Source organism: Myxine glutinosa, chromosome 4 (assembly GCF_964187855.1).
Source record: "Myxine glutinosa chromosome 4, kmMyxGlut1.1, whole genome shotgun sequence".
In the NCBI taxonomy this organism is placed as follows: domain Eukaryota; kingdom Metazoa; phylum Chordata; class Myxini; order Myxiniformes; family Myxinidae; genus Myxine; species Myxine glutinosa.
Genome location: NC_136264.1, coordinates 216,027,377 through 216,054,390, shown reverse-complemented (window position 1 = coordinate 216,054,390; position 27,014 = coordinate 216,027,377). Strand labels below are relative to the sequence as shown.

Sequence of the window (27,014 nt, the reverse complement as noted above, 5' to 3'; positions counted from 1 at the left end):
TTGCTTAAACCAAATTTGGGGCCATTCAAAAATTAGGCAACGATTTATTTTCGTACTGTTATGTCGATGTGGTAGAGTAATATGTAGAGCAGTTAGATCTGAGTAGGTAACATGCTTCGTGTGTCGCGGTAAGGAAAACTACCTGTAATAAGTTCTTCATGTGTAGGCGTTTTGTCGGTTAAGATGTATACTTGTGAATCTACCAGGAGGTTCGAGTGATAAGTAGTGTAGGGATTAAGGAGTAGCGCCCCTGCGTGTCCTCCCCTGGTTAGCCAAACCTTTGTCCCTTTTGGCAATGCACACCACTTAGACATTAGTTAGGACCTTTAGGACAACACTAAATAACGCCCTCCCCCCTGACATGACTTAGGAAGAAATCAGGCCAGGACACCGCCGAATGGCCGCCGCCACCTACACCTCCGGACAGGCCTATCCACCTTGAGTACCATGCCCAGGAGGGCTGTGCTCGTTTGGCGTGAATGGACGCGGGAGGCGCGAAGTGGGTCGACAGAGGGCGGGAAGTTACGAGGCTCTGATGGGTTGGCAGTGTGCCAATGCTGACGTCGCGGGCCGGTGATATTGGCGAGCGCCGAACGCCATTTCGGGCAGTTGGATCCCGAGACGAGTTGAGTTGAGTTGGATCCCGAGACGAGTTGAGTTGAGTTGGATCCCGAGACGAGTTGAGTTGAGTTGGATCCCGAGACGAGTTGAGTTGAGTTGGATCCCGAGACGAGTTGAGTTGAGTTGGATCCCGAGACAAGTCGAGTTGAGTTGGATCCCGAGACAAGTCGAGTTGGAGACGAGTCGAGTTGGATCCAGAGATGAATTAGAGTGGGAGGGCAGTTCGTTGGAGAGTTGAGTGCGCAGAGTTGAGTGCGCAGAGTTGAGTACGCAGAGTTGAGTGTGCAGAGTTGAGTTGCGCAGAGTTGAGTTGCGCAGAGTTGAGTTGCGCAGAGTTGAGTTGCGCAGAGTTGAGTTGCGCGGCAGTTGGTTCGCGGTTCATGGCCTGAGTTGACGAGTCGTTGAGTTGCTCTCTTGGTTTTGAACATCTACGCTCGTGCTCTGGCAGTCTCTAGCGGTGCTCGGTGCTTTGATGTTTGGAGCGGGGGACCTCGTCGTGTGCGGGCGGTGTGAGCGTTGGCTCAGGCCTTCGCGTTGCTGTGGTGCCTGGAGCGAGGCCTGGTGGCGGCCGAGCGGGGCCGTGTTACAAGAAGATGATGACAAGACAGATAAGGCCATTACCCATTCCCCCAAACATAACGAACGTTTTTCTTTATTAATTCATCTCCCTCGTCTCGTCTCCGGAATCTGTTGTGTGTGGGATCCCAATTTAGCTACCTTATTTTATTATCGGCGCGTATTTTCCTGTCCTTGCTTTTATTTGAATAAACCCTTGTATTATTTTGCATCCCCTGTGAAACCTGTGCCCGCTTGAGTTGATTGCCCCTTACAGGACCGGAGCTACGCCGGCGCACTGCAGTTAAGCGCTTTCGCCGCAGCCTCCATTTTCCTTGTTCCTCCCGCGTGGCCATAGCCGAATCCATGTTTGGGTAGTTGTCTCCAAATAAGACCGTTTAGGCCATCCGCGACTCTAGTGTTAACCGGAGTTGCGCGACAGTACTTTGCGTTACATAATGCTTCATTACATAATGTAACACTTCATTACATAACGTAACACTTCATTACATAACGTACCGCTTCATTACATAACATAACGCTTCATTACATAACGTAACGCTTCATTACATAACGTAACGCTTCATTACATAAGGTAACGCTTCATTACATAACGTAACCCTTCATTACAGAAGATAACGCTTCATTACATAACGTAACGATTGATTACATAACGTAACACTTCATTACATAACGTAACGCTTCATTACATAACGTAATGCTTCATTACATACCGTAACGCTTCATTACATAACGTAACGATTGATTACATAACGTAACGCTTCATTACATAACGTAACGCTTCATTACATAACGTGACGCTTCATTACATAACGTAATGATTGATTATATGCCGTAACGCTTGATTACATAACGTAATGCTTCATTACATAATGTAACGCTTCATTGAATAACGTAACACTTCATTACATAACGTAACACTTCATTACATAACGTAACACTTCATTACATAATGTAACGCTTCATTACATAACATAACGATACTTTACATAACATAACCGTGCGATCTGACGGGTTCGATTAAACTTTACTATTACTCGGCATATGATTAGATTTTTCAGGATCCCTTGTCGTGAATAACAATTGACCTAAACAAAGCCAATGGAAATCTGACACAACAAACCCGGGCAGTGTATAATCGGCAGAGGACAACAGGCCTTAATGTGTTTGGCCCACTAGAAAACCAAGATGGCGTCATTATGTCTCGGTGCTACGCTGGGTGGAGTCAAGCGACAGATGTGGGTGTGGTCCGGCGGCTGTCCGACCAATGGGAGCACATTTCAAAAATCGGCCCCCAACAACAACAGTAGGAGTAGCAACAGCAGCACAAAGCTCTTGTCGACCTGCGACATGTTGCAGGTTAAATACTGGCAACCGCTGAAGAAATAAACAAAGAAACGTTTATGATTATTTAATTAAACCAGAGGGCATTGCACGAAACAAATTTTTACTTATCACCAATAAAATCAACAACAACAATCTTAATTTGTTTAACTACGAATTAACTCATTCAAAAAAAAAAAATCAACAAATCCCACTCATCAATATCAATGTGAGCAATCATAAAAACAGCAGCTTACTAGAACTAAACAGGGTGAGCTAGAAGAACGGCACTCAGTAGAGATCATACCTCCACCTGGTTGGCCATATCACTCAATGGTGAAGAATCATTTAAAAAATCTCGTAGCCGGATCCGAATCCGGATGTTCACCAAAATCGAATCATTTCGTCCTTGTCAGATACGCTACATCTCTGCCAAATTCAGTCCGAATCCATCCACAACCTTTTGAGATATCTTGTTCACAAACAAACAAACAAACAAATGAAAAATCGGTCAGAGACCGAGGACTTGCCGGAATGTACCTTTTTTACCAGCCATGTTGGACAAATATGGCGGCCGAACCACGTGTCCGATGAGGTCATCTTTATTTGTTTTCTAAACTAATTTATTCCTAGACTATGCTCAATAAATTTCATCTTGATCGGATGAAGTTTTGTACTTGTCGAATTATGACGTCATAATGGAGTCACCTATGACATCATCATTAACATATTGTCGCGTGATCCCTTCAGGTTAATACCAGGGCTCGCGGATGACCAAACGGCTTTAATTGAGGCGACTATCAATCACGGATTTGGCTATAAAAGCACGGGCAGAAGAATGAAGAGGAAGAAGCGGAAGCACTTACCTCCCTGCTCGCACGCGCCAGAGTCTCAGGGAGAGGGTGTCAGGCCGCATGCCCGGGTGGTCACCACATCAGGCCCATGCTGGCCGTCCGCGGTGCCACCACCAAAGCGTGACCCACAACACCTCCCCCTAGTGGTCCTCAATATACGCCATCCCAGGCCTGTGAAGAACCACCTTGGACCCCATGGAAGTCTTAACACCCACCAGGGTCCGGTGACCCTGCCAGCCCGAGCCACACGACCCTGCCAGCCACACACGGCGGCGCCCCGACGGATAAGGGACACCACACTCCACCAGACCCCCCTGTGTCGTACCACGACACCCATGGCTGGACCCTAGGTCCAAATCTCGCCAGCCCAGCCCCCCAGCTGGCTGGCATACCCAAATTTTTTAAGGGGCAACTTTTCCCCGAGGCCATCCACAATGACCTCTCCTGGTTCAAATTCCACAGCCCAGGGACCAACTCCCTCCATGGCTGCTCCAAATCACATTCCCATTTAAATTTAATTTTAAATTTCCTTTTAGAAATTTTGATTTCCACTGCCAAACCGCAGCTGCAGGTAACAACCCCCTCAGGTTGTTCTGCCCCTCCCTGCAGCTGATCCAAATTCCCTACGGGGAACAAATCGTCTGAGGCTCAATCTCCCGACTCTCCAAGGTCCAAATCCAGCCCAGAGCCAACACACTCCCCCAACTGGTTCTGCAATTTCGGAGCCTCCTGTTCCCAATTGTTATGCACGGTGAGGGTCCCCTGGGTCACCTCAACCACCTCCTCGGTCCGACTCACCTCCTCCCCCAAACACCTTTGGGACTGATCAACCTCTACCTCCATGGGACTGTCCCAGGTCCCCAGCCGCTGTGTCACATCATTTACATCATCCCCATCAAATATTTTCGGCCCCGACAGGTCTTCCCAATTACACACCTGGTCCGGTTCCGCCACACGGACCCCCAATACCTCTACCCTCTGTTGCACTGCACAACCGCCCTTGTGCTGCACCATTCCGAATTCATCCCCCGGTTGGGGTGTTGTGGCATCCACCCGGTCCCGATAAACCTCGAGGTCACCATGTGGGAAACATTTCCCATTTACTTCCAAACATGCAGTCTCCCCATCTACCTGTGGGCACTCCACCTTCACCTGTTGACACTCCCCATCCAAATTTCGAAACTCCCCATTCCCTTCCAATTTTAATTTAATTGCCATTCCTGGCTCCTGAGCCCCGTGCACATCTGCATGGGCCGTACACTCTTCCATTCCCAATTTGAATTCCCCCCGTTCAGATTCGAATTATGCCACCCTTGGCTCCTCCTGGGCCCCATGTGCACCATTCTTTCGTTCCTCCTCCAACTCACTCATTCGTTCGTTCATTCCACATGGGGTTTTCGTTTCTTTAATCTGCACATCCAATCTTTCACTACAACCCCTTATTATTCCCCTCAATTCATTCCTTTGGGTATCCATTTTACGATTAAGTTCTCCCATCTCTCCCTTTAACCCATCAATTTTATTACTCATTCCCCGAATTTCTGCACTGGTTTGTTCACTGCGCTCACTCTGAGCCTTTAATAAATTTACTATGGTCTGGAGATCTATCGGGGCCGCCGCTATGGCGGGGGAAGTTCCATCACGATGCTCAAACCCCCCAACTACCTCCGATCCACTTCCAAGGCTCCCCGCATCTTCCATCCTTTCTTCCATATTGCGTACCTCTTCCATCCGTAAAGAAGAGGTAGCTTCCCCGCGCGTATTGTATCTCAGAAACCAATTTAAATTTTAACTGACACGCCGTTCGCGTCCCGCGCACCGATCGACGATGCAAATTTATCGCCTCTGACTAAAAAAAAACAAAATTCTTCCAAATTTTCCACACTCCTTGACACCAAATTTATAACAGGGTTCAAATCCCACTCCTGAATACCAATTGTCGCGCGATCCCTTCGGTTAACACCGTAGGACCGCGGATGACCGAACGGCTTTAATGGAGGCGACGATCAAATACGGATTCGGCTATAAAAGCATGGGAGGAAGAATGAAGGGGAAGAAGCAGAAGCGCTTACCTCCCGGCTCGCGCGCGCCAGTGTCTTCAACCCGGAAAGTGATTAACTCAAACGAGAACGGGTTTAAAAAGAAATGGAAAATAATGCAAGGGTTTATTCGAAATAAAGATCGGGACAGGGAAACGCGATGATAAAATCTAATTCTAAATTGGGACGTCCCCACAACTCACTTCAGAAACGAGACAAAGGAATGAATTAATAAAATAACTGTCCTTCGTGGATTTGTGTAAGATGTGGTACGTGCTTATCTGTCTGTAGTCTGCAGTCAAGGAATCGTCGGCTCCAAGCGCGCAAGCCCGCCGCGGCTTCGAAATGGGAAAGATGTCGGCGGGAAACAGGCCTCGATGCGTGCCTGTTCGCGTGCCGTCAGGCCTCACCGAGTGCCTCGCTGCAAGTTCCTCGTCAGTCGCACCCGAGGTCCCGTCCGCTCGCAGCACCGAAAGCACCAAAAAGCACCGAGCACCACGATGAACCAAAAGCACCAAAGGTCCAACGCAGGGCTAGCGATCTCCACACTAAGCCGATCTCCAACACGAAGCCGATCTCCAACACGAAGCCGATCTCCAACACGAAGCCGATCTCCAACACGAGGCACGAAGAGAACTTCAGGGAAGCACAGAGAGAGACAGGAACGGAAAGGGCCAGGGAAGAGCGCGGGAGGAGGGAAGAGGGAAGAGGGCGAAACGCCGGTGAGTCAGCAGTTTTATCCCTCGCCCTGTGACATCAGTTCTTTCTCCCCTCCAACCAGCGCAGTGACCCCCGTCTTCCAGAATCTTCCCACTCCGCTGGCTTCCTCCCATTGGCCGAGTGCTTCCCGCCCACCATGTCACGCCACCCTCGTGGCCAACCACCAGTCCTTCCCTTCCCTCCAATCACGGGGCAGTTCTCTGTCCCTTCCACAGACCAATCACAGTCCTCCTGGGCGTGGCTATAGCCTGCCACGAGGCTCGTTGCTCGGCCAGCTGGTGGTGTGGCTGGCTGCGGCCCATGCGGCGGTGCCCCGATTTGGCTTCCTGCCTGTTTTCTTCAGTCGTTGTGGTAAGGGAGGGGAATTATTTAATGTGTGCACTAAGGACCTATCTAAGTGTTTAAATGAGTGCGTTGCCATAATGGACACAGGTTTGGTGACACGAGGAACGACAAACAAAGGAATATTACCCATAATCCCTATACGAATTAGCACGCCCCGCCCCCTTGTGGCGGGGACACCAATACAGCTTATACCGACAAACCGGGCTAAACATAGAACTTATTACAGGTAGATTCCCTATCACGACAGTCGGATACCTACCTATACAGATCGACCTGGCTCTATATATCACTCTAACCAAATTCAGGACAATATTTTATTCCCCATGGAGTGCTTTACAATAAGCCATGTCTCAATTTTTTTTCTATTCAGCACTTTCGGAGATAGAGGTGTAAATTTTTTCGGTTTTTCCAAGATGCCGGACGAACCACGTGACCGATGACGTCATCATTATTTGTTTTCTAAACTAATTTATTCCTAGATTATGCTCAAGAAATTGCATCTTGATCGGATGAAGTTTTGTACTTGTCGAATTATGACGTCATAATGGAGGCACCAATGACATCATTAACATATTTTATTCCCCATGGAGAGTTCTTTACAATGAACCATGCCTCAATGTTTTATATTCAGCAATTTCGGAGATATAGAGGTGCAACGTTTTTTGGTTTTTCCAAGATGGCGGCCAAACCACGTGACCGATGACATCATGAACATCTTTTATTCCCCATGGAGAGTTCTTTACAATGAGCCATGTCTCAATTTTTTCTATTCAGCACTTTCGCAGATATAGAGGTGCAAAGTTTTTCGGTTTTTCCAAGATGGCGGCCGAACCACCTGACCGATGATGTCATCATTATGTTTTTCTCCACCAGTTTATTCCGTCATGTTGCTCAAGAAATTGCATCTTGATAGGATGAAGTTTTGCACTTGTCGTCGAATTATCAAATTATGACGTCATAATGGAGGCCTTGGGCCGAGAGAGTTAAAAATTGGGCACAGTCTATTCCAGGGCAAGACAAATATGTGTGTAAAGTTTGGCGATTCTATGTGCAACGGTGTAGACATAGTGCTGCGCACAAACAGACAGAAAGAGACAGACAAACAAACAGACAGACAAACGAAAAATCGGTCAGAGACCGAGGACTTGCCGGAATTTACTTTTTTATCGGCCATTTAGGACAAATATGGCGGCCGAACCACGTGACCGATGACGTCATCATTGACATATTTTATTCCCCAAGGAGAGTTCTTTACAATGAGCCATGTCTCAATTTTTTCTATTCAGCACCTTCGGAGATATGGAGGTGCAAAATTTTTCGGATTTTCCAAGATGGCGGCAGAACCACGTGACTGATGACGTCATCATTAACATATTTTATTCCCCATGGAGAGTTCTTTACAATGAGCCATGTCTCAATTTTTTCTATTCAGCACATTCAGAGATATGGAGGTGCAAAATATTTCGGTTTTTCCAAGATAGCGGCCGAACCACGTGACATATGACGTCATCATTAACAAATTTTATTCCCCATGGAGAGTTCTTTGCAATGAGCCATGTCTCAATTTTTTCTGTTCAGCACTTTTGGAGATATAGTGGTGCAAAGTTTTGCCGTTTTTCCAAGATGGTGGCCGACCACGTGACATATGACATCATCATTAACATATTTTATTCCCCATGGAGAGTTCTTTACAATGAGCCATGTCTCAATTTTTTCTGTTCAGCACTTTTGGAGATATAGTGGCGCAACGTTTTGTGCCTCACGTTGTTGCAAGTTGCGGCGCCTCATGGTTCAGACAGACAAACGAACAGATCAACATACTTGCCGGAATCTTTTCCGGCAAGTAACAAACGAACAGATCAACATACTTGCCGGAATTTTTTTCCGGCAAGTAACAACACAAACAGACAAATGAACAGATCAACATACTTGCCGGAATCTTTTCCGGCAAGTAACGAACAGATCAACATACTTGCCGGAAACATTTTTCCGGCAAGTAACGAACAGATCAACATACTTGCCGGAATCTTTTCCGGCAAGTAACGAACAGATCAACATACTTGCCGGAAAAATTTTTCCGGCAAGTAACAAACGAACAGATCAACATACTTGCCGGAATCTTTTCCGGCAAGTAACGAACAGATCAACATACTTGCCGGAAACATTTTTCCGGCAAGTAACGAACAGATCAACATACTTGCCGGAATCTTTTCCGGCAAGTAACGAACAGATCAACATACTTGCCGGAAAAATTTTTCCGGCAAGTAACAAACGAACAGATCAACATACTTGCCGGAAACATTTTTCCGGCAAGTAACGAACAGATCAACATACTTGCCGGAATCTTTTCCGGCAAGTAACGAACAGATCAACATACTTGCCGGAAAAATTTTTCCGGCAAGTAACAAACGAACAGATCAACATACTTGCCGGAATCTTTTCCGGCAAGTAACGAACAGATCAACATACTTGCCGGAAACATTTTTCCGGCAAGTAACGAACAGATCAACATACTTGCCGGAATCTTTTCCGGCAAGTAACGAACAGATCAACATACTTGCCGGAATCTTTTCCGGCAAGTAACGAACAGATCAACATACTTGCCGGAAAAAATTTTCCGGCAAGTAACAAACGAACAGATCAACATACTTGCCGGAATCTTTTCCGGCAAGTAACAAACGAACGGACAAACGGACAGGGGTGAAAACATCACCTCCATCTACCTTTGGTGGCAGAGGTAATTAGTACTAAACTGTCCAAACATATTTTTTACTCACTACCAACAAAATCAATAACCAACGATCTTAATTAGTTTAACAATGAATTTACTCATGACAAATATAATAAATAACCAACAATGTAAATAAATATAATCTTCTATATAAGAGAGATGTTGGTCTGTGTGTCGCCATTTTTCTCAGAGATGGCCGAACGAATCTTCGTCAAACTTTCAGAGGTTCATCAGTGAGTGCCTGGGAGTGTTTTAGGAAGGAAAAAAAATTATAGAGAAAAAAAAGATCGTTTTTTTGGAGTTAAAAAATAAAAAAATAAATAAATAAATAAATAAATAAAATCGCTCGATCGTGCCTAAGCTATTTTAAATTAATGACAGTTATATACTGTACAAGTACACATTCGCATACATAAATACAAAACAATCACCAGACATTTGAATATAAAATAAATCAAACAATTCCGGAAGTGTACAAAGTTGGTAGTAAGGCTTCTTCTTCTTCCTGATCGGCATCAGAGTTAACTCAGAAACGGGATGAACGCCACATTCACCCACCAGCATATATATGAACCCCTTCCTCTCCTGCCTCCCCCCTCCCCCCTCCCCCCTCCCCTCCCCTCCCCTTCCCTTCCCTTCCCCCATCCCCCCCCCTCCCCCCCTCCCCTTTCTCCCCTTTCTCCCCCTCCTCCTTCTCCTTCCCCTCCCCTCCCCCCTTCAGGTGTATGTGAGTGAACGTGTATGTATGTGAGTGCAGGGTATGTATGTGTACATGAGCGAGTTCTGTACATGTACACGTGAATGTGAGTGAACGTGTGTATGTAAGTGCGTGCGGGGCATGTAAGTGTACATGAGTGAGTTGTGTACATGTACACGTGAATGTGAGTGAACGTGTGTATGTAAGTGAGTGTGGGGTATGCATGTGAGTGCGGGGTATGTATGCACGTGAGTGCGGGGTATGTATGTGAGTTTGGGGTATGTATGTGAGTTTGGGGTATGTATGTGAGTGTGGGGTTTGTATGTGAGTGCGTGGTATGCATGTGAGTGCAGGGTATGCATGTGAGTGTGGGGTATGCAAGTGAGTGTGGGGTATGAATGCATATGAGTGCAGGGTATGTATGTGAGTGTGGGGTATGCATGTGAGTGTGGGGTATGCATGTGAGTGCGGGGTATGTAAGTGAGTGCGGGGTATGAATGCATGTGAGTGCAGGGTATGTATGTGAGTGTGGGGTATGCATGTGACTGCGGGGTATGAATGCATGTGAGTGCAGGGTATGTATGTGAGTGTGGGGTATGCATGTGAGTGCGGGGTATGAATGCATGTGAGTGTGGGGTATGCGTGTGAGTGCGGGGTATGCATGTGAGTGTGGGGTATATATGTGAGTGCGGGGTATGCATATGAGTGTGGGGTATGCATGTGAGTGCGGGGTATGCATATGAGTGCGGGGTATGCATGTGAGTGCGGGGTATGAATGCATGTGAGTGCAGGGTATGTATGTGAGTGTGGGGTATGCATGTGAGTGCGGGGTATGAATGCATGTGAGTGTGGGGTATGCGTGTGAGTGTGGGGTATGCGTGTGAGTGTGGGGTATGTATGTGAGTGCGGGGTATGCATATGAGTGCGGGGTATGCGTGTGAGTGCGGGGTATGCATGTGAGTGTGGGGTATGTATGTGAGTGCGGGGTATGCATATGAGTGCGGGGTATGCGTGTGAGTGCGGGGTATGCATATGAGTGCGGGGTATGCATGTGAGTGCGGGGTATGCGTGTGAGTGCGGGGTATGCATGTGAGTGTGGGGTATGTATGTGAGTGCAGGGTATGCGTGTGAGTGCGGGGTATGCATGTGAGTGCAGGGTATGCATGTGAGTGCGGGGTATGCGTGTGAGTGCGGGGTATGCGTGTGAGTGCAGGGTATGTATGTGAGTGCGGGGTATGCATGTGAGTGCAGGGTATGTATGTGAGTGCGGGGTATGCGTGTGAGTGCGGGGTATGCATGTGAGTGCAGGGTATGTATGTGAGTGCAGGGTATGCGTGTGAGTGCGGGGTATGCATGTGAGTGCAGGGTATGCATGTGAGTGCGGGGTATGCGTGTGAGTGCGGGGTATGCGTGTGAGTGCAGGGTATGTATGTGAGTGCGGGGTATGCATGTGAGTGCGGGGTATGCATGTGAGTGCAGGGTATGTATGTGAGTGTGGGGTATGTATGTGAGTGTGGGGTATGTATGTGAGTGCAGGGTATGTATGTGAGTGCGGGGTATGCGTGTGAGTGCGGGGTATGCATGTGAGTGTGGGGTATGTATGTGAGTGCAGGGTATGCATATGAGTGCGGGGTATGCGTGTGAGTGCGGGGTATGCATATGAGTGCGGGGTATGCATGTGAGTGCGGGGTATGCATATGAGTGCGGGGTATGCATGTGAGTGCGGGGTATGAATGCATGTGAGTGCAGGGTATGTATGTGAGTGTGGGGTATGCATGTGAGTGCGGGGTATGCGTGTGAGTGCGGGGTATGCATGAGTGTGGGGTATGTATGTGAGTGCGGGGTATGCATATGAGTGCGGGGTAAGTATGCATGTGAGTGCGGGGTATGTAAGTGTACATCAGTGAGTTATGTACATGTTCACGTGACAGAGTGAATTCGTTCCGCTAAACGAGCCCCGAGTGAGTAATTGTTTTGACATTTGTCCCACAGGCGCTAAGAGGGGCCCACACGGTGATTAATCGCACAGGCTCGCGGGTCCACGCACGAACAGCACGGAGATCGGCACGGAGAGCATGTGATGGCGGGCGCGGAACGAAGGTAAAAGTAAGAGGTATTCGCCGGTACAAGTAAGCGCGGGAAGGGATGTGTCAAGGTACACTGAGCTGCCATGTGCAAACAAATCCATGCACGAGTACGCACGTATCTCCGCAGTTTCCTCTCGGGGGGAGATTTCCTCAGCCAGCCGGAGCACAAGACCTCACCCCCTGCACTCATGGTGTCGCGGGGACAAGACGAGATGGGAGAAATGAAGAGGAAGAAGAGAGGGGTCGACGGGACAGATGAGACGGAAATGGGGGCGGTTCGGGATGGGAAGAGTCATCCGATATCGGAGCGAATTAAAGCGCGAAAGGCGAGGAATGGCGTGATGGACAGCGTAGGAAAGGTGGGAATGAGAGCGCGAGGGATGAAGGAGCAGCGTTGGGGCAGTTTGATGGACAGAGGGTGAGAAAACAGAGTCAAGACGGGGCGGGGACATCGAGGTGGGAGGAGATTAGGGAGCGTGACGGGGCGGGGACATCGAGGTGAGAGGAGATTAGGGAGCGTGACGGGGCGGGGACATCGAGGTGGGAGGAGATTAGGGAGCGTGACGGGGCGGGGACATCGAGGTGGGAGGAGATTAGGGAGAGTTGGTGATGTACAAATGACCAGAGGAGGATTGGAAGAGCAATTGGTGATCAGGAATATAATATTATGTCTGAGATTTAAATAATTATTTTATCCCATTCATACGTTTCGTATTCCATAGATCGAGTTCAGCAGTCTTGAAAGATCGGATCACCAACGAAACCCCCAAAGTGTATTATAATTATACAAAGTATATAATATCCCCACAAAATACCGTCCCAAGTTCAAACCGTTAGAAAAAAAATAATTAATTGGGAAATAACGCGATGATTTGCTGGATCTGAAAGAACATTCTCAGTTTTGACTCTTTTTTGTTTCCAAGTGTCTCCTTTGACACGTCACTTCACATTTACTGTAAATCATCATCAATAAAAACAACTCTTGGAAGGTGAACCAGACATCATCATCATCATCATCATCATCATCCAATCAAAATGATAAATGGAAAAAGTTTATGGAACCTGGAAGCTTTATTTTTACTTTGTAGCGGTTGCCGCTGAGAATACACAATCGCCTTACACCTGCCGAAGACGCAACCAGGGAGCGATCACTGTACCGGGCTCGCCCAGGCCGCCTGGACATGCCCAGACGCGCCTTTCCCGAGCATGCCCGGACTCGCCTTTCCCGGGCTCGCCCGGGCCGCCCTTCCCGGGCTCGCCCGGGCCGCCGAGGCACGCCCGGTCTCGCCTTTCCCGGGCATGTCCAGACTCGCCTTTCCCGGACTCGCCCAGACGGCCCAGGGACGCCCAGTCTCGCCTTTCCCGGGCATGCCCAGACTTGCCTTTCCCGGGCTCGCCCAGGCCGCCCGGGCACGCCCAGACTCGCCTTTCCCGGGCATGTCCAGACTTGCCTTTCCAGGGCTCGCCCAGGCCACCCGGGCACGCCCGGTCTCGCCTTTCCCGGGCAAACGCTCCGGCATGACGTGTTTGATTGCATATATATTGTTACAGACGCGGTTAAAGATGTTATTTTGACCGAGCGGTGGTATTACCGCGACCGAACAGTGCTTCCTTGATTAATACCCGATTTGCCCCAAACTTTGGCCGGATCGCGCCACCGCTATTCAATCGGGAAAACTCTAAAGCTACCGAATACAAAGAGGAAGAAGACGTACAGAAGAGTAATTGGATTTATTATTTACACATATAAGTAGGAAGAAAGCAGTCACGTTTATTTACAGACGAGATTAGATACACAGTGCAACGCTAGCTTACCTACAGTCTTAATTAACCCAGGGACAGAACAAACAAGGACAGACTCACGCGGGGAATGATGATAGGACTGGCGGGAGATGGATGGCTGGCGGGATAGGGAGGTCCAACTGGTCCTACAACCGATCGACTCATTGGGCAGCCGCCGCTCCTTCGCGGCCCTGCTCCAAACTGCCGTCCAGGCCTCACGCTGCTGTGGCTGCAGTTTCGGTGGCTCCAGCTGCAGTAAGTGCAGTTTCGGTGGCTCGAGCTGCAGTGAGTGCAGTTTCGGTGGCTCGATCTGCAGTGAGTGCAGTTTCGGTGGCTCGATCTGCAGCGCAACTCTGGACTTCTCTCGGACTCAACTCCTTGGACTCCCTCTCGTCTCTCTGTAAAATCTCATCTCTTTTGGACACGCCCTGCCTGCGAGTTATATAGACCCCGCCCCTCAACCTTCGCGAACCTCCTCGATGTTTCTCTCCACACCCTCTCCAAGTCCAACCCCTTGTTCGTGGTTGGTCGAGTGGGGCTGACTCACTCCTCCCCTCTATGACGAGGTGGGGACCCGCCTTTCTTCCCCAACCCTGCCTCGTGGTCAATGGCGGATGAAGAGAAAACCGCCCAAAATGCAGTTGGCAATGCGAATGGCAATTGACGAAAAGGGGGAATGGAGGTTTTGGGAATGGGAATGAAGGGAATCTATCTCTTTCACTGGTGCAATGGAGTATTTCAATTAATGGGAGACACAGCCTTACCCTAAAACACATAATAAGATATAACTGTTGAACAGGGGTATTCTATGATTGGCTGTGGTGTGGATGCTTTATGGACTAATTATGGGACGCCCTTTGACCTTTACACAGCTCCGGAGGCAGGAGGCGCAGACTAATAATAACAATAATAATAATACACACAATCAAAAAAAAATAGTCCTCATATCCGCAACAATATATTGCTGCCCGATAAACGGGCTTTTCAGAGTACCCGAGTTTTGGTTTTGCTCAATAAAGAAACTCGGACGAATTCCCGTCTTTTGTCGCGTCAATCCTTTCGACTCGCGTAGGAGCCTACAGTCTACTCCTTCAACTTTTCAGTTTATAAAAACTGGAGATTTTGCTGTATGGACTAAATGAAGATCAGAAAAAGCACAACTCGAACACCACCACTACCATTACCAGCCACAATCATCACATCAACAACAACTCAAACACCACCATTACCAGCCACAATCATCACAACCACAACTCAAATACCACCACTACCACTACCAGCCACAATCATATCACATCAACCACAACTCAAACACCACCACTACCACTACCAGCCACAATAATCACATCAACCACAACTCGAACACCACCACTACCACTGCCAGCCACAATCATCACATCAACCACAACTCAAATACCACCACTACCACTACCAGCCAGAATCATATCATCAACCACAACTCAAACACCACCACTACCACTACCAGCCACAATCATCACATCAACCACAACTCAAACACCACCATGCCGCCTCCACCACTGCCAGCCACAATCAGCACATCAACCACAACTCAAACACCACCTCTACCACTGCCAGGCACAATCAGCACATCAACCACAACTCAAAGACCACCACTACGAGCCACAATCATCACATCAACCACAACTAAAACCCCACCACGCCACCTCTACCACTGCCAGCTACAATCAGCACACCAACCACAGCAGACGGCCGCCGCCACCTTCGGAGTCCCCAATGACCATGCGATGCCCATCGGTGAGCACTTCGATCTTTGATGATTCAAAAGTCGGTAACACGAAGCGCAAATGGCCGATCACTCAATAACCTTTATTCAGTCGCCCTGATGCTTCCTCTGATTGCCTGTCATGTTTGTTAGACACCCAGCGTACAATCACACCTCCAAGGTGCAGCCGAAAGCTGCCAGCTCAGTCAAGTGACGACCTCAGAGCCATGGCTCGTTGTGCTTGGTAATGACGCCAATTGTGCGACGGGAAACTCGCGAGGAGGCGACTTCTCTCGGGAGCCCGTGGTTGCACCAATGGATGTGCCGCAATTCCTATAACCACGCCTACAGACAGCCCTGATAACCGCCAAAGCTCCGCCCCCGCCCAGCCGCTATTTAAGTGACAGGTCACAGACAGAGACACGCCATCGGTGATTCTTCGTTTGGTCAGATGGTATACCGCGAAAGACGGGTCGGAGCTGGCGGGACTTAGCGCTGGGAGAGCGAGTGATCCAGGTGCTGTGCGGAGTGCACTTCCGACATGGCCAGACCAATTATCTTGTGGTACATGAAATCTTTCTCTCTCCAATTGTCGACTTTGAATGCACAATGATCTCAACAAGGCAAAGCCGCCACCAACCCGTTATTTTCAGAGAGACCCTACAGATACGCACCCCTTTCCATTTTCCTTCTGCACCATACCCGCACCTCCTCAGCACACACCTTAAAGTAATTCCTCCTCTTTACACTTCACCTCAGCAAAAGAAAAACATGGCCTCCTCAGCCCGAGCTCGTTGAGCCAAGAGGTCGTGAAAGCCTTGCTCTGCTCCGTCCTCTTTTTCTTTATCTACCCTTCCGCGTAATGAGTCTGATGGGCACGCTTGCAATGTTTATATAGGTAAGGAGTATACGCCAGGTAGATCGCGATAACTCTGCTCTTTGTCCGTGCGCTTTGTGAAAGCACTTGTACATTTTGATCCCTTGTACATGTTGATCCCTTGTACATGTTGATCCCTTGTACATGTTGATCCCTTGTACATGTTGATCCCTTGTACATGTTGATCCCTTGTACATTTTGATTGCTTGTACCATTCATCTCTTGAATACTGTCGCGTGAATCCCTTCGGTTAACACCGTAGGACCGCAGATGACCAAACGGGCTTTACTCGAGGCGACGATCAATGGCGGATTTGACCAACAAGCACGGGAGGAAGAAGGAAGAAGAAGCGGCAAGCACGTACCTGTAGAGGGACATGAACTCAAACGGGAATCCAGGGTAAAATGTACAAAAATAAACACGTTTATTCAACAGAACCCGAGAACAAGGAAACACGACGATAAAACCTAATTCTAAATTGGGACGTCCCCACACAGACTTCAAATACGACAAAAAGGAAATGAATTAATAAAATAAAACATTCGTCGTGTATTTAAGCCTGGCGCTGGCTTAGCGGTTAGGGTGCCGGCTTGGGATCCTAGGATCCTGGGTTCGAATCCCAGTCGATCGCTGAATTAACGCCAGGGGGGTTGACTCAGCCTGTCATCCGTCTGAGGTCGGCAAAGTGAGTACCAGCTTGCTGGGATGAATGATCACGGTGTGTACCCCGATTTAGAATAGGTACACCGTATCCCTGCGCATCGTAAGAGCGTGACCAAGGGTTGGCGTCAGGAAGGGCATCCGGCCATAAAAACATTGCCTCAAACAGGGAACCATGATTGTCATGGGACCCGCAAGGCTAACCCCCGCTCTGGTGTGCAAAATGGCCTTAAAACGATCATTCATTCATTCATTCGTCGTGTATTTGTGTGAGATGTGGTGCTTAACTGTCCGCAGTGGTGCGTCCATCGTCCAACGCGGCCCCGACGCGAAGAAGCCTCAGTCCGCCTCGTTCGCGCGCTCTGCCAGGCCCTGAGCGACCCGCTCAGCGGCACGCCCTGCTCCAAGCTCCTCGTCGGTCGCACACGAGGTCCGTTTGCTCACAGCACCAAAAGCACCAAGGACCAAAAGCACCACAAAGACTCGGGGAAGATGCCAACGGCCACGCAGGGAAGAAGAACCAACAGATCTCCAAGAGTCCAGCGCAGAGAGAGCTTCAAGCAGGAAGGGTCCAGCGCAGAGCCACACAAGCACGAAGGCGCGATCTCCAACACGAAGCACGAAGGGTCCAGCGCAGAGCCACAAGCACGAAGGGGCGATCTCCAACACGAAGCACGAAGGGTCCAGCGCAGAGCCACACAAGCACGAAGGGGCGATCTCCAAAACGAAGCACGAAGGGTCCAGCGCAGAGCCACACAAGCACGAAGGGGCGATCTCCAACACGAAGCACGAAGGGTCCAGCGCAGTGCCACAAGCACGAAGGGGCGATCTCCAACACGAAGCACGAAGGGTCCAGCGCAGAGCCACACAAGCATGAAGGGGCGATCTCCAACACGAAGCACGAAGGGTCCAGCGCAGAGCCACACAAGCACGAAGGGGCGATCTCCAACACAAAGCACGAAGGGTCCAGCGCAGAGCCACACAAGCACGAAGGCGCGATCTCCAACACGAAGCACGAAGGGTCCAGCGTGAAGGGGCGAAATGCCCGTGAACCAGACGTTTTGTCACGCGCGGTGTGACGTCAGTTCTGGCGCATTACCAATCAGAGCCTCGATTCTTCGTGGTGTTTCCCACCTTCCGACGTCAGCGGCTCTCTTCCTCCAATTAGCGACCCCCTTCTAAATGGACGTTCGGCGCCTTCCGCGCTGATTGGCTGAAGGTCCGCGCCTTCCGCACCAACCAATCACACGTTCCCTGGGCGTGTTGATAGCCTGCCTTGCACGATGTTTGACGCCCATGCCGGCGTCGTACGCGGCCGCTTCCTGCTCGTCTTTCCGGTGCCTCTTTTTGTAAGGGATGGGATTTAATTAATGTGTGCACTAAGGGACCTATCTAAGTGTCTAAATGAGTGCATTGCCATAATGGACACTTGATTGGCGACAGAGGGAACGACAAACAAAGGAATTTTATCCATAATCCCTGTACTAATTAGCATGCCCCACCCACCTCACGGCGGGGACACAGATACGACTTATACCGACATCCGGGCTACACATTAATTACATATAGATTCCCTATCACGACAGTCGAATACCTACCTGTGCAGATCTATCTGGCTCTAGATATTCCTCTACCCAAATTCATAACACAGCCCTCCCCCCCCCCCCCCCCCTCCGATTCACTGCAGGCGCTACCATTCCAGTCTTAACACTTATATTACTGTCTCACACTTAATTAGCCTATCAAATAAAGCAGGAGGGCTGTGGGAAGTGAGCCGGAGCTTCCTACCTATTCTCCTTAACATGCTAACCCCCTTAAACAATCATGCAATCAAATATGCACATTTCAAATATTTACAATGATTCTGGACATTCCTGTAGTGGAAGGCAACAAACAACACACAAAAATCCTACCTTAACCACAAACTTAACCTTATTCAAAACTTCAAAAATTTGTACAGACCCCAGTCTACATACCACACCCCCCGGTGGATGCCACAAGACGCAACCTTACCTGTGGGGCCATCCCAATGCACCCCTCAATTTCCGCAGGCCCTGTCCTGGTGTTACAGGTGAGTGACATGGCTCGGTGGATTTCACCCTCATTCACACAACACAAACCCTTAACCACTCATATACATTCCAAAAATCATCACAACACTTAAATCATTGCCAAGCACTTATTCACCCCCCTGCAGGACCATGGCATAGATGTCATATTGTGTGTGTGCATTTCTCAACTCGGCAGCGGGGAGGTACCGCACAAGTAAGAAGGTGGGGGCGGTTCAGGCTGTGGTGCCCGCAGTCCAAAAACAAGTCAACTGACTTACAAGTTCATTGCCCCCTCCCCCCCCCCCCCCCTTTTACCTCTTGGCCCGTGACAGTCAAACAGCCCTTTCCACCGATACCCCGCCGGTGAGGGCCTCCTGCTTCAGCGCAGCTACACGGGTCGCCGGGAGTCTCCCTTACCCAAAGGAGCCCAACCAGACCCTCCACCGACGAGCTCCAATTTCCAGATACCACCGGCTACCAGGGGTAATTGCCACAGAGGGGGGCCGCAGGCATCGCTCCTCAGAGCTTGAGCTGTACCTGCGGACACACACAAAATCCCCAAAACACATTTCCTCCCCCGCTGCCATTCACTTCTCCAACAAATTTCCAGAGATGTTACAAAAAGTTGCCATGGCCTGCCATTGTGAAATCCCCATTCACATTTAACCAATACATCTCAAAACACAATAATCATCACAATCCATTATCTCCACCCTCACGACCCCATCAAAACACATAACCACAACACAAAAACAGACGCCACTCACAAGACTCTGTGGAACACATTCCATCCCCCTCACCGGCCATGTCATCACTCTCACCCGCCCCCAACTCCAAATTACATGTCCCCAATTTAATAAGAAAGTCCTGAAGCCTGGGACAGTAACCATCAAGGCCTTACCCCTACCTTGATATGCAGGTAATTGCTGGTTGGACAGGTCCAAAGTGCCATCCACCCGACAGAATCCCAAAATTTATCATTGGACCAATCAACTTCTTCCAGATGTCACTTTTCTCCCCACGAAACTGGCAGGTATGTGGAACCGCATCCAACGGTGAACTGTTCTAAACAACTACATGTGCCTACGACAGCTCTGCACCTTTTCCGTGCAAGGGTCATCGGGACAAGGTGAGCAGTCAAAACGCCAACATGGCCCATGAGTGTCCACAAGGGTGCGACCTACCATCCATCCTTCGGCCCCCCTGTGAGGACCACGGCTGCACCAGCCCCAGCTGGCCAATGTGGTGAGCACCTGCTGCCACAACACACACTACCGCATACACAACCTCGGCCCTGGGAGAGACGGTCGCAGTGTGTGGCATTCCCCTCACGTCACCTACGCCACCCTCATCCCCCAGTGCCCACCCACACTTGACCACACCAAGGTCCAGTCGACAGCCATGCTCCACCAGGAGACCCACCCAGAAGACATGGTCCACACACCTCGGACACGCACAGCACCACGTTGAGGCTCAGGCTACACAACTACATCCCCATAACCCCGCGTCCCAAATATTGGCGGTCGCCCCCGCAACCAGTTGAAGGTTGTGTCCTGCTAACCTGGCAATTTTTATCACGGCCTCCAACACTTTGGTCTACACACAATAATGGTGCCACTGTGCAGTGTCAACCATTTCTCTTCACAAAATTCACCCTTAAATTTGCATCTACCCTCAGATTACACATGCCAAACATTTTTTTTACATTTTACTACTCACCAAAGAAAGATGCTTTGCCATACACATGCCAGCCGAGCATGGCCCATATGCTCGGCACTTTACACATTCCCAATTCAACACTTCCATGGCTCTCTTCCCAAACCGAGAGTCCACAAATCATAACGGAACATCTGTGAAAGGTCACTCTCACACCATCACGTTCCACAGATGCCCCAATGGTTGTCCGGCAGGCTATGTCCATCCCTGTCCATTCGGTTTGACCCGCGTCCATCGACCAGCACGGCATGGCAGGCCACCACATGCCAGCTGTCCCAGAGTCTCACGAGGAGGGTGTCAGGCCGCATGCCCGGGTCGTCACCACACCAGGCCCAAGTTGGCCGTCCGCAGTACCACCACCAAAGCGCGACCCACAACACCTCCCCCGAGTGGTCCTCAATAAATGCCATCCCAGGCTTGAGAAACCACCTCGGACCCCTCCCCCCCCCCCCCCCCCGGAGGTCTTAACCCCCACCAGGGTCCGGCGCCCCGATGGACAAGGGACGCCACACTCCACCAGACCCCCCGTGGGGCCCAAGTCGTACCATGACACCCACGGCTGGACCCCACGTCCAAATCTGGCCAGCCCAGCTCCCCAGCTGGCTGGCATCCCCAAATTTACAAAGGGGCAACTTTTCCCCAAGGCCATCCCGAACGACCTCCACTGGTCCAAATTCATCAGCCCGGGCACCAACTCCCTCCATGGCTGCTCCAAATCACATTCCCATTTAAATTTTATTTTAGATTTCTTTTTAGAAATTTTGATTTCCCATCCCAAACTGCAGTTACAGGTAACAAATCCCTCAGGTTGTTCTGCCCCTCCCTGCAGCTGGTCCAAATTTCCTACAGGGACCAAATCTCCCGAGGCTCCATCTCCCGATCCTCCAATGGCCAAATCCAGCCCGGAGCCAACACACTCCCCCAACTGGTTCTGCAATTTCGGAGCCTCCGCCAGCAAACCACAGTGCGTGGTGAGGGTCCCTTCGGTCACTTCAACCACCTCCTCGGACTGACTCGCCTCCTCCCCCAAACTCCTTTGGGCCTGATCAAACCACCTCCACGGGACTGTCCCAGGTCCCAGCCGCTGGATCAAATCATGCTCGTCATCCCCATCATCATCACACATCATTTCTGGCCCGACAGGCCTTGATCAATAAATACCTGGACCAGCTCCACCACACGGACCCCCAATAGTTACCCCCTCTTGCTCTGCACCACCGCCCTGGTGCTGCAAGGATTCAAATTGCTCCCTCGGCTGGGGTGTTGACATCCACCCGGCCCCGATACATCTCCAGGCCACGATGTGGGAAACATCCTCCATTTACCTCCACACATGGTCTCCCCATCTACCTGTGAGCACTCCACGTTCACCTGCAGGCATTCCCCATCTAAATTTCGACACTCGTCATTCCGTTCCAATTTTAATTTAATTGCCATTCCCGATGCAATTCCCAATTTGCCTTCCCCCGGTCCGATTCGATTCGAATTCTGCCAGTTATTAAACGGCACAACATCAGCTGAAACACAAGAACCCAAGATCTGAAGGCAGCTACCTTAACCATGAAGCCAACACCAGGCTTGCTCAATAGTGTTGACAAATCTAATCCATTACACCTTGAATCCCTGTGCAGACATTTGGATTCAATCGACAACCCTTGGAGGAATAAATTGGGAAATAATCTCCAAATAGACCATCTGGAAAACTGCTCTCCCCTCTGGGCCAGTGCTCCTGCCTCACACCTGGCTCGGGTGCTTTTAGATGCTGTAGCTGTAGAAACACGTCTCCAGGCACTGCATTCATGCTGCAGAAACCAAAGCTTTCAGAATCATTGGAATCTCCCATGATGAAGCCGATTCTGAGGATCTTTCACTCTCACCGCAGGCAGGTTGGTGGTCTTTCTATCTTCTACCGACTCCTCTCCGGCCTAGCCTAGCCCCCCCCCCTTCCCCTGTCTGTGCTCTGTCCCCCAAATATTCCTACAGGTCGCACAAGATCTGCCTGCAACCCTCTTCTGGTGAAACTGCCAAAATCAAGACTCTCTGCTCACCTTCACTCTTTCAGCCCTCTTTTTCCCGCCTCTGGAACAATCCCCCACATGCTCTTCAATCCCCTCTCTTCTCGCGAGGTCTTTAAAAAAAATCTGTTCACCATCTCATCTTCCCCATCCAAAACCCAAATCTTTTCTACCCCCGTTAATACACCTTTTTCAAATTCCGTTTTCTTTCCTGAAAGTCCTAGTAGTGTACATTTGTTTATACCGTGTCCCCCCCCCCCCCCCCCTCTGTCCTCTCCCTTCCACAGATATACCGATGTTACTGTTCTCCACTGTTCTATCCATTACGCCTTTGCTTTTGTGGTTCCCTCTCTCCCCCACTTGTCTCCCGCTCCTTTTATTACTCCCGCCAGGGAGTAATGCATTCGATCGTGTCCGTCCGTGTGTGGGTGTGCGTATGTTCGTGAACAAGACATCTGAAAAAGTTCTGAACGGATTTGGATGAAAGTTGGTGGATGATTGCCCTTGGGATAAGGAAGAATCGATTAGTTTTTGGTGAAGCTCAGGATATTATTCTGGATCCAGGAATTTTTTGAAAGATTTTTTTACCATTGGAAGATAGGGCTCAGCAGCGGCCACCCACGGCGGGAGTATGCGCTCCACATGAGTTGCGATCTAGTTAGGTTGTTTTAGGTTTTTTGTTTTTATACCTTTGATCCCCCCCCCCCCCACGGATCTTTCGATGTGCCTGTGCTTCCCCCTCTCTCCCCATCTTGTCTCCCACTCCCTTTATTGTATGTTTGTCAGTTTTTTTTTGGTGATTGATGTTAGCTCTTACATGAGCCTCGATCTTGCATACAAAAAAGAAAAATAAATACTATTTCAATGCCGCCGTGTTAGAACATGCACAGAAAATGAACGCCAACCCCTCAGGTGTCAATTCGTGCAAATTAGCCAAGTGCCGCTTCATCTGTGAAGCGTTATCCTCAGTGAGGTCGGTTCCGCTTAAATAGAAAAGTACCGTTTTGGGATCTAGGGCATCCACGATATGATATGCCTACTTTATCCATTGTTACAACTATTCAAAGCAAGTAAATAGCAGAAACAATCAAGCATGGATACCTAGGTTTATTTATAGTCAGTCAAACTGGGAGGCAAGACTCTCTTGGAATATTGCAAAAAAATGTGGAAATTGCAGTAAAAGGGTTGACTAAGCAATCCAATGTAGAAAACTTGTAATAAAATGCACACGAAGAAAAGCAGATTTAAAATCCTTTACAAAATGTTCAAGGTGACTATTTGGTTAGCCACATTGGACTACCCAAAATACAAGTCAAGTTGGAAGTAATGCATTTCATTCAAGCATCGCGGCACGTATCCCACCAATTACAATCTCCATTTTGAATTTTTTTTTAAAAAGTAATAAAATCAAATCACTGGACAAATGCTCCACTTTCAATCCACCAATCACAGTATTACGAGCCGTTGGCAAGATCCAGAGGTAGAGTCTCTCGAGGTTTCAGCAGCGAGACACCATGATACCTGCGGAAGCCAAACCCCCAATCAGCATCTTTCAAAATATTTAAGTCATTCCAAAGCAATATACAGTACCAAAGCAAATATTTTACAGAATTAGAAAAATTCAAAAGCAGTCAGGAAAAAAAAATAAATCAAAACAATCAAAAGGAATGCTGGAAAACCTGAGACACAGGAAATGTGGAAATCTACAAAATAGCATGCCACTGTAAATCAGAGCAGACCGAGCACCAGCTTAGGATCCGCTTTGGAATAGCAAGGCATACAATGTGGATGTTCCTCATTTAAATGACAGACTGCAAACTCCGGCCTTCACAGATGGTCCTTTCTTACAAGCTACGATACCGACTAAACCTTACTTCGACGACTTGTACTTCTCAGGTACGGCCTGCTGCGGATGCTGTGGCGCTGCAAGGTGTGCCCGGTGCAGATCAATGATGCAAGGCCGCAGTTCCTCCAATGTGTAGCTCGTGAAGCGAGTCAAGGTCTCTGGCTAGAAAGGGCAGTTAGGAAAGAGCAAAAATGAGGCCATTATAATTGGCTACAGTCCGTTATACTAAGCAACAACCAAGCAACCCAAAACAAGCGGAAGATTCCTGCGCTAAGATGACACCCACGACATACAGTCGTGGCCAAAAATATTGGCACCCTTGCACTTTTTTCGGATAATGCACCATTTCTTTCAGAAAAATGTTGAAACAAAAAAATATTTTGGTATCCACATTTGTATTTCTTTGGTTTGCAGTGGGAACAAAACAAAAAAAAGCTGAAAAAAATTACTAAATCTTAGCTTATTCAACACAGAAATCCTAAAATGGCCCAGACAATATTGTTACGGTTTTTAGAACCTTCACGAATAAATTTTAGTAAATGTGTCCCTTATAAATGTTCCCCTGTAAATATCCCCATCCATTGGTTTGCTAAAGATCACACCCTAGTTAGTCCATGAACAACACGTAGCGAACCATAGGACCTCTTCGTAGTTATTTCATTATTATGTGTTTCAGTTAAGGATCTGTTCCCAGTAGTTGAATCTGCGTTGCATTAATCAAATAAGATAGGCCCCAGTACTTCGCTTGCCAGCAGCGTTCGCTGCTCCTTGCCTGATTCGGGTTGGCCCCAAGCCGCCATTAGCCATGCGGTCAAGCCGAGAAAGAAGGGGGCGGAGCCGCCAGATCACGGGCGTGGCACGCCGATGCACCTGAGGGGGGGCCACCGAGCCCCCACCAGCCAACCAGGGCCGCCGAAAGACCATCGCGGGCGTGGCTCCATGAAGCGTGCATTGATTGCAACACGCGTAATATAAGGACGAGCGCAAAGCCTTTTTACGAAGAAGGCAGAGAGACGTGATCTGGAGTTGGGTGAGAAGGTGCAACCTGAATGAGAGGGTTCAAGAGAAGGCGGAGAGAGACGCGTGAGAAGACTGAGCATCCCAATCCCATCGCTGAATGCAACGTCCGCTCGCGGTGAACGATACGCGCTCGCTGCCTGCCAGGGTTTCCCACCACGACGCGAGTCGACTCCTGGAGCCGGACCTCGACGCCCACCGTCTGCCTGGGCCTCCTCATCCCTTCTTCCAGTCATTCCTGCCTGATATTCCCCTTTCGTGTAAGTCTGTTTGTTGTCCTGGGGAATAATATAAGATTGTTTTAAGGTTTTCCCTGTGTCTTCTTCTTCTTCTTCTGTATATTACTTTCGTTTCTCCTTTGGTTCTTTGGTTTTGTACATAATTAATAAATGTCTGTTATTTCTTACCCTTTTGGTTTCATTCTTCCCCGATCGCTTTAGTCTTTTCCCTGATTGAATACCTGTGGCACGATTCGGCCAACGCTCGGAATCGGGTTAGTCCTTTGTTAATGGCTCGAGCCGCGGATTGCTAAACCGCTCGGCAAATACCATCTTGTCCGTGGTTCGAGCGGTACTTGTCTCTGTTTTGCGGAGGGATTGGTGAAGGTATTCGGGAGAAAACCTTGACCAATAGCCCTGATCAATTCCACCCCGCAAAAGAGCGTTACAAGTACCAGGACCAGAGACGGCCAGCTTAACAGGCCAAGGGGATTAACCCCCCCTTTCTAAGGGGAGTGCCATCTCTGAGTTCCGTAACAATTGGTGTCGAGGAGTGGGATTTGAAGCCCGGACCAAATTTTAATCCATCGGAAAAATTGTCAAAATTTGGAGCGGCCGAAATTTTTATTAACAACGAAATTAAATCGTGCCATGGATGATCAAGGCGATCGGATGCCAGTAGGGGAGGTAGAAGAGGAGTTAGAGGCAATCCAGGACCCCAGGGAGGAATTGGAGGAGAGTAATGAGCGTGCGGTAGCGGGGGTTGCAGGCGCACAAGATGGCGGCGCCTCGCACGAGGTTAGAGGGGCACAAAATGGCGCCTCGCACATGGCAGCAGGGGCTGCCCTCGCTGTGCAATTGGGAGGAATGAATGTGCAGGACCTCATGGCGCAGATCTATGCGGTCATACGAATGGGGAATGAGGAATTAAAAAATACAAGCGTTAAGCCTAGGTCCCCCGTCGGGGAAGTGATGTGAGTTGACAAAGTGGAACACGCAGAAAACATGCTATGATATATTTCGCTTACAAGGGTCAGACATACATGGAGGCGGCCATCTTGGATTTTGACGTGGCGACCCAATTTTCAATAGCGT

The 27,014-nt window shown here is 49.1% G+C and overlaps 2 protein-coding genes across 5 annotated transcripts in view; both read right to left on the bottom strand.

The window, feature by feature from the left end:
• Window positions 1-15,783, bottom strand: part of LOC137425707 (GRB2-associated-binding protein 1) — a 142,795-nt gene extending 127,012 nt beyond the window's left edge. Inside the window, exon 1 of one of the 3 annotated variants that reach the window (XM_068114408.2) lies at window positions 15,694-15,783. Coding sequence is in view for 2 of the 3 variants with exons in the window: in XM_078777008.1 (XP_078633134.1) it covers window positions 12,109-12,183 (75 nt within the window). In the remaining variant the exon portion in view is untranslated. Of the gene's footprint in view, window positions 1-12,108; window positions 12,412-15,693 lie in introns of those variants that run through there. The other 2 variants (XM_078777008.1, XM_068114407.2) reach the window with 2 other exon arrangements.
• An 8,147-nt stretch (window positions 15,784-23,930) lies between these two features.
• Window positions 23,931-27,014, bottom strand: part of CCNA2 (cyclin A2) — a 52,373-nt gene continuing 49,289 nt past the window's right edge. For both annotated transcript variants that reach the window (XM_068114411.2, XM_068114412.2), the window contains exons 8-9: window positions 24,713-24,846; window positions 23,931-24,359 (exon numbers count right to left, since the gene is read on the bottom strand). In XM_068114411.2, coding sequence (XP_067970512.2) covers window positions 24,293-24,359; window positions 24,713-24,846 — 201 coding nt within the window. In that variant the 3' untranslated portion in view covers window positions 23,931-24,292. The remainder of the gene's footprint in view (window positions 24,360-24,712; window positions 24,847-27,014) is intronic.